The 8,604-nt window shown below is 38.3% G+C and overlaps 1 protein-coding gene across 1 annotated transcript in view; it reads left to right on the forward strand.

Annotated features, from left to right (window-relative positions):
• npffr1l2 (neuropeptide FF receptor 1 like 2) overlaps positions 1 to 8,604 on the forward strand; it is a 96,624-nt gene that overhangs the window by 56,088 nt on the left and 31,932 nt on the right. The window contains exon 2 of the mRNA XM_007564749.2: positions 8,153 to 8,517. Coding sequence (XP_007564811.1) covers positions 8,175 to 8,517 — 343 coding nt within the window. The 5' untranslated portion in view covers positions 8,153 to 8,174. The remainder of the gene's footprint in view (positions 1 to 8,152; positions 8,518 to 8,604) is intronic.

Consider the following 8,604-nt stretch of genomic DNA (forward strand, 5'->3'; position numbering starts at 1 on the left):
CAAAGACCCAGAACAAATGACTAATATGTATGATAAATAAAAAAGAAAAACTGAAACAACCTTAGCATAGTGCTTTCATTCACAACTCTCAGGATGCGTCATCTCTTCACAGGACCAAAGTATACTCTTCTTGATTCCGTCGTTCCCTCTTGGGACTCACTCCTGCCCAAACTGTTGTATTGACCCGTGATTATCAGTTGATTGTGGAGCAATCGTCACCCGAGTGTCGCTACTATAATTGCGTTAGCAGGAGTGAACGCTAAAATATGTGATCAGCAGGAAACCTTGTGCCTATTCAATGCCTCTGCTGTTCTATGAATCTATTAAAAACATTAAAAAAATAACCACAATAATAACAGTCACACTGGGAATAGGCTGACCTTTGATGACCTCACGGCACATGCTAGTCACGTGGAGAAAGATGGAAAGAAAAAAGCACAATAACTGAGAATAACAGTGGGGACGATTGAACTGGAAGAGACAAAATAAAGTGAGACCAAAGGTCTTGGTGAAAATGTAGGGCGGTGGGGGTTGAAAAGTCTTGATTAAGGCCGTGTCATTAAGAGTCTGAAAGATTGGATCTGAAGTCTGGAGTCTGGTGAACGTCAGTGTTTGAGTCTACAAACCGAGCACGGGGTTTTTCAGAAACTGGGAAATGTAGCGATGGTAACTACACCAATACTATGCCATTTTGGTAAAGTATCAATGAAGCTGAACCCAGTAGAACATTATGGTTGTTTAGCCATGAGACATTAGCATGCTAAAGCTTGGTTGGAAAAACTGGGAATTTCCCACCAATATGCTAAAACTGAGAAGAGATGAAGAAGGAACCTTTGTTCAGCATTGATTTGAGGGATAAGCAGTGGAGCTTTATTAAGACTGGTTTAGTGAAAATCTAGATGAACAAATCCTTGTAATTCTTAAAACCTTGACATGAGCTTCGGTGTTGGTGCGTACGAACAGCCTGGACCTTTCACCCCGGTTCACGCTGCTTAACTCACCTGAACTCGCACAAATTGAGTTTTCCCTGCAGCCTTTTATGATGGAGCAGTTCACACGCCTAGAGCAGGAGAACAACGGGACAAATGAATGGATTTCTCACTAAAATAATAATAATAATAATAATGCTGTTTTTTCTTTTCTTGTTCTACAGAGATGAGCTATCCACACTGGGGGAAGTAACAGATTTTGATGCGTTTCTTTTTATTCTTCTTCTCCATTCAGATCTCTATATGCTGTGTTTGGCACCAACCTCTGATTGGGGCTTTTATCGTTTCAGTTTCCTCACAGAGTCATTCCAGACATAAAAACCTGGGCTTGACTCTCCCGTACTTTGCCAGGTTACATTTATAAGGACCAATGTTTTGAAGTGGGAGAAAAATAACAGATGGCTATAAAAATCAACATCAAGAAAAAACTGTGCTACGTATTTGTACTTCAGTCTTGCATGTCAGAGGACAAACATCTGCCTTTGGAAGACACGGATTTAGTCAATTAACTGCCTATAAACATGATTTGATCTCAGTGTAAATCCACAGGTTTGTGAAGGCATCAGTTTTAATTTAGAAAACAATATTGCAAGCTTCAAATATCTCATAGCTGAATTCATCCTCCAAACCACAAATATATTTATTAAATTTTTTTATCCGTTATTTAGCCATACCTGTAACAGCAGTTCGGGTTCGTGGTGTTTCAGGAAACCTGATCATTCATGGAGAGTTTTCTTTAGATATGTGAATTATTGACGCAGATATCATAAAGCGTTGAGGACATCTGTGCTGCTGCTACATATTTAGCATTGAATGGTAGGCTAACCACTTTTAGCACAACTTCAACACATTAACAGCCTTTTCCAGTATCCCACCAGATTGTCTTGAAGTATGTGGAAACAAAATGTGATTATCTGCATTAATGTTATTGATGATTAATCGATTTAGAATCGTGTGTGTGTTTGTGTGTGTGTCACCTGAAGACGTTTTTAAAAGGACCTGTCAGGAGATGAGTGTGTTTCACTCCAGTGGACAAGGAACACGGAAAAAATGTGTTCAGTTTGCAAAAATGATGGCAGCATTTGCATAAATGTTTTGTCTTTAGTTCTGATCAACACTGTAACACTGATAGGTACAGGCGTGGTTTTTTTTTTTTCTGTCACCACGTCGTTCAGGAAGCCATGCAGCGATTGTGCAAGTGTCACTTCTGTTCACTCCTCAGAGTAGAATAAAATAAACTTAATCTTCCCCTATGGCAATAAAGTGTTTGCTCCTTGTTTTACCCTTGAGTGTTTAAGCACACCTCAATAACATAAATGTTTGAAAAGTTTCTCTGAGGACGTCGCTGTTCACACTCTGCAACTCGGTCTATTTAGTTCAACCAAAAGACATGTTTGGTCCTGAAAACTCATTTGGAGCTGCTGCTGCTGCACATATGGAGGCTGGAGGAGGAACTAAAATACTGCTGTGTAATCGGACTACAGCTGCAGCCAGAAACAAACTCGTTCGTTTTGCACAAACATAGACCCTTTTTGCTGACAATGAAGTAAAAACTGCAGTTAAACAAAATAATTTTCATACCTGATAAATTCAAAACCCATAAACAGCTCTGTGTCCTTCCTCAGGTTTTTCTTCTTCCTTCCCCTAAATCCAAGATTTGAGTTCCTTTGTAGTTCGTAAATGTAAAGGTCAGGGAATGTTCTTGTTTCTTTTTTTAACTGAGAGGAAATTCATCATTCTATCTCTTTACATCCACTGGGCTTAGCCACATGTCCTGAATAGATAGTTGCTGTAACAAGTTGTTTTTCTATGCCCCAGTGTGGAAGCTTCTACACATCTCTTAAACTTTAAAGGGGCAGTATCATATAAAACCAATGCTTTTGAGCTTTACGTCATGCTATAATGTTATCCCCTCATCAAAAACATACTTGGTGTGTTGCTTTGATTCTTTTATGCATGTTTGAGAAATTCTGCTGCTCCCCCCAATCAGCACCTTCAGACTAGCCAGCAGCAATTAGCAAACATCTGGTGGAACAGCTGAGCTCATTCTAGGATCTACTTCTTAGTACAACACTGGTAAAGACATTGCAAAAAGGTTAATAGAGGAGCCATGTTTGATGGCTTCCTGAAGGAGGAGTTTCAGAAAGAGCAGAAGTTTTTAAAGAGACAAGAGGCCCATTTTCATGGCATTAAGCTACAAAGTAAAATTTCTTTTAAGTTGTATTATATATATCATTTTTATAAGAATCTGAAGGTAACATTTTTACTTACTTGTGCTGTAAAGTGGCACTATGTGTCTGGAAAACACATAATACTGCCCCTTCAAAAAAATGCTAGTTTTTCCCCCCCCAAATAACCTGTTGTTTCTATTGATCACTGTGAGAGATTTACAGCTGCTACATCCTCCTGAACCACCGAAACGCCTTCCTGTTACATAACAATGTGACTCAAAAGTTAGTTGGTAACATAAAACATATAAGCTGGAATTTCCAAACAAATGTCAATCAGGTGCTCAAGGGTTCTGCTCCTCCTTCAGCCCTCAGCAGTGAGGTTTCATCAACCAGACAGACAGACAGACAGATGTAATGAGGTAAGGTAATTTTATTTATAGAGCACATTTTCAGCAACAAGGCAATTGAGAGAAAAAACAGAGCAGTCAGAAAAGCTGCAAGAGACCTGGCAAAACCCCAATGACAGTGTAAGGTTAATTCAGCAGGAGAGGATTATTTGACTCATTTGCACGACACATTGGGAATTATGAGACACGGTTTTTCTTTTAAAAGATCTGGAAACCAAAAGACGAGAGATGTTTCTGAGGCAAACCAGAAGTAAATAAATGGATGGATGGATAGGTAGATAGATTTTCTTCATATCCTTTCCTACATAGTTCATATTCAACAGTCTTGTAAGGATATTAATGGTTTTATAACTAATATTTACCAATGCTCTACTTTTTCAACACCTTTGGCAAAAAATGCTCAGAAACAAAATAAAAACCAGTGTTGGTTGGATTTGCCTGACTGCTACCAATATGTCAAAAAATTCCTAATTTCGATGCAGATGTTAGTGCCTAAAGTAAAATCTCTGTGTCGTCGATCACACCAAGTTTGGAGACAGGATGACTCAGCGCCATGCCATAAGCTGAAGGGCTTTATATAAGTTAAGGAAGAATGGACCAGGACATTCTTGATAAAACTTTAAGGATGAAAGAGTCGAGACAACAGACCCAAAGTCACAGTGAAGAAAAAACAATCACTGAAGTTCAGAGGGGATGTGAAGGACCCCCAGAACTTTAAAGATTTGAAGACAGTTTATGTGGAAGAACGCAGTCAGAAATCACTGCTGTGAACCGCTTCTCTACCTGGAGTCTTTGAAGCTGCCGTCTCCAAAAAAACTGTCTTTTCCATTTCTTACGTGTGTCCAATACTTATTCACCATGCCTCTCCAAATTCCACTCATAATCTCATCTAATGACTCATTTCCTGTGATTTCTTTCGAATGTGTGGATTACTCGGTTTGTTGTTGATACCTGGTGGGAATTTGATGCCGATCAATGGACATGTGAAAAACTTTTTTTCTTTCACCCTGCTGTGTGTGACTGCTTGGTGCTAGCTTGTCCCCGTCCTGCTCCTCGCTGTTTTCACCAGCCTTGTCAGCCCCTCTGTGTATTTATAGGTCCTGTCTTTCTGTCTCAGTTTGTTAGTCCATCTGTTTACCAACCCTGCTCTGTCTGTCTGTCTAGCCCCTCTGTGTATTTATAGGTCCTGTCTTTCTGTCTCAGTTTGTTAGTCCATCTGTTTACCAACCCTGCTCTGTCTGTCTGTCTCTGTCTGTCACACTCCTTAAGTCCTGCTACTAGTCGTCGTGTTTTGGATTGTCTTGTACCATCGAGTAGAAACATTAAAACAGGAAGTCAGCTTGCAATCGTTTAACTTTATCTAAAAGGTTGAACCAAGTTTATTTACAGGAGAACTTTCATTACTTTTGTTCGCTGTGATCACAAAAACAAGTGACTGACAGAAACTGTGGCTGATTTCTGTCAGTCAACAAAAAGGCAGAGACATGGCATCTGACAAAACTCCAGCCATAGGTGACAGTCACCTCGGGCTCGGCATGTGACGCTGTAGTAAATGTATCCTGATGTCACGGCTCTGACAGCATTCTCAACATTTTGAGGCACATGTGTCACCACTACCAGACTCAAAATGCTGAGTGGTTCCTCTAAAGCTACAGCCAAGTTCAGTGACGCGCTGTGGGAAGAAATGCTAAACACAACAACAGTCGACTCTGCAGCAGTCTGTCTTCATACGTTCAGAGTTCTGGTGATTTATCACAGGGAAATACCTAAATGGTTAAAAACTCGGTTTCATTAAAATATTCTTTATAAAAGTATTCAACTTTTATAAAAAATGTGTTTTTTGTATGTTTGTCAAAACTGTCACCATGTCGTGACGTCGTAATATGAGACAGATAGTCTGTAAAACATCGATCTCCTTCCTGAATACACAGCTACTGACTAAAAACAACCAATCAGAGCCAGGAGGAGGGTCTTAGCGCTGTTGATCATTAATGTGCTAATGCTGGAGAAACAACTTAGTGTTACAGGAAAACTGTTTATCCGACATCACTAGTGGTTATGCTAACTAGCTTTAGCATTCCTAACAGGATCTGACCAAAGAAAATGTGTAGAAAATTGTAAAAACACAGAAAAACCTGATAATGTGTCAGAAAATAATTCACAAACAAGTTATATTAATTTTAATCAAAAGAAGAAGAAACTCGTGTCCCCTGGGTGCTTTCAATTCACCAATTTTGGTATACAGTTCAAAATGTTTGAACATCCTGCATTGAATCCACATTTTCCTCTCTGCTGTCTTGCATAAAGAGGGGAGAAGTGCTGTTTGACACAAAGTGAAACTAACAAGTTTCCCGTTGTGTCAAACACACCTGGAGTGTTTGCTAAATCCCAGCAGATTTAAGAACTCCAAATGTTTTGTTCAACTTTTCTTTTTCCACTGTTTCGCCTCTTAAACAGTCATTTTCAGAACCTAATCAGTCCTTTGAAGGAGGCAGGAAATCAGTGCTTATGAGCACATCTTCAGACCATCTGCGTCCACATCGTCACTGGACTCTGCTTTGCATTTGCTTCGTCTCTGAGTTTGGGTTTAATGACTCAGGATGGTGCCATTGTGAAATGATTTTTTGAGTCTGCTGGTAGTCGATGTGTGCCTGCGGGTGAAACTGGTAAAATTGGAAATGTATTTTTAGAGATTGTTTGAGTAAATCCTAAACCGTTGCCGTTATTTATCTTTTCTTCAGAAATCTTTACTCTTTCACACTGTTACTCAGTTAACCTGTATTAATAGAACAGATTAATACTGATCCAAGTGCAACACACTCTTTACACAGAAACATGGAAAAATGCAGTGTGATTTTTTTATAATCTAAAATATTGAAGAATTTAAAAAGATAATTTATTTAATTAAACATAGGAGATGAATTATGAAAATTCAATCTTACAGATAGTGATCTCAACCCAATAAATATGGACTACAAAAATGTTATTGCTAGAAAATGAAATCTGAATCAAAACACGAATAGATTGTACTGTCACCTTCCTAAAATAAGTTTTGTTTTTTAATTTGCAAAAGTGATTTTGTTTTTGCCTAAATTATATTTTTGCAAAAAAAAATAACATGAAACAATGTATTAGCATAGTGATGATATAAAAGTTGCTCAATTTGTTAGTAACCGAAAGTGAAATAAAAATACTGAACTAAAAAAAAACATAAGAAACTGATAACAATAAAGTTAATCTAAAAGACTGAACAGATGTATCATTAGTTTGCATTCAAACGTATCCAAACTCTGAGCTGCCCCCTGGTGTTCAGGAGGGTCGTGACAGGAAGAGGAATTAACTGCATGTTTTAGTTCTCACCTTTGCTATCAACCGAAGACCTGAGGGATATGGAGGACATGAAGGAACAAAGTAATCTGAAAACTAAGGCTGGACTAGTATTATTATAGCACTGTAGCTTTAAGTTTCTCTCTCGGCTTCTCTGTGCTAATAACACACACACGCACACACACGATGCAGAGCAAGCAGGTGGCAGTAATGATGACCAGTTCATAAATTAAACAAAGCGTTGATATTTCTGTAAATCACTGAGTGAGTCAGTTGGGGAATTGTTTCATGTCAGCTGTATAAATATAGCATGATGATGCTAGCTTAAGCACCACAATCATCTGCGGAGTAGCGTTTTCTGTTATTTCCCAGAATTTTTTTTTTTTTTTACATCTTTTAATACCATTTCACATCTTATGGTGTCTGCTCGAAGATTTTGTTGGCAAAACTATATTAAAATAATCTGGAGTAATGTTGCTGGATTGGCTTCCTTTTCTAGATGCAAGCAATATTTAGTGTAAAAAAAAATAAAATAAAAAAAAATAAAAAATTGGACCAAAGATGATGCATTAAAAAAAACAACTTAATTTTAAAATTCAGACCACTTTAACTTTTGCACAATTTGTCACCTTAAAACGACTGAGTGTTTTATTGGGATTTTATGTAGTAGACCATCTGCCTAGTGCATAGTTATAAAGTAAAATGAAAAGTATAAATGGTGTTCAACATTTTTTGCATATTAAAAAGGGAAAAGTTTAAATGGTTTCAGATCAATCTCTGTGCAAAATGTTAATCAGAGGTGCAAACATAGTATAAAAATCAACACAATTGTGGATGTAACTTGGTGAGGGGGATTGAATTACAAATAGATACTTTTCAGATTTTTAATTGTTTAAAGGTTTGAAAACGATCTAAAGAATGTTTTCTACTTCACAATTCTTTTTGTTGATGTTCTGCAGAAAATCTCAATAAAATGCAGAATTGTGTGATTACACCATGACGAAATATGAAACACAATGTGTACATTTATCCAAATAAAAAAAACAACAAACAGGCTAACTGACCTTCTATTCAAATAGAGAATAGATACACACAGATAGAGGTTGCTGTTAGCTGCCAAGCGGAAACTAATATTTCTAAAAAATATGTTAGAATTTGATAAGTTTATTCCTGTTTCATTTTTCCCCCATTCTGTCAGAACTTAGTTCAGATTATATTGTCAATCGTCTCCTGTTTTCTCTGTTTCGCTCCCGTACAGTTCGTGCTGCCACATGTAAAAGATGGAGATCCTGGAGAACATGGGCGAGGAAGCCATGGAGACCGAGGGATCCGCCGTCATAGCAACCCTTCTTAATGGCAGCTTGGACGGCACTGCCAACTTCACCAACCTCACCTTCTTCCCCTACTACCAGCACTCCCTGTACGTAGCAGCCAGCTACATCCTGGCCTACTCCTTCATCTTCCTGCTGTGCATGGTGGGAAACGTCCTGGTGTGTCTGATCGTCCTGGAGAACCGATGCATGCGCACAGTGACCAACCTCTTCATCCTCAATCTGGCGGTCAGCGACCTCCTCGTGGGGATCTTCTGCATCCCTACAACTCTGGTGGACAACCTCATCACGGGTAAGTGTTTGGTTATCAAACTTATGGATTTCTTACTGGTAAAAAATTTTTACAATTGAAAATGTTTGTTTGATCATTTAAAGCTGC

This window comes from Poecilia formosa, unplaced genomic scaffold (assembly GCF_000485575.1).
Source record: "Poecilia formosa unplaced genomic scaffold, Poecilia_formosa-5.1.2 Scaffold167, whole genome shotgun sequence".
Taxonomy (NCBI): Eukaryota; Metazoa; Chordata; class Actinopteri; order Cyprinodontiformes; family Poeciliidae; genus Poecilia; species Poecilia formosa.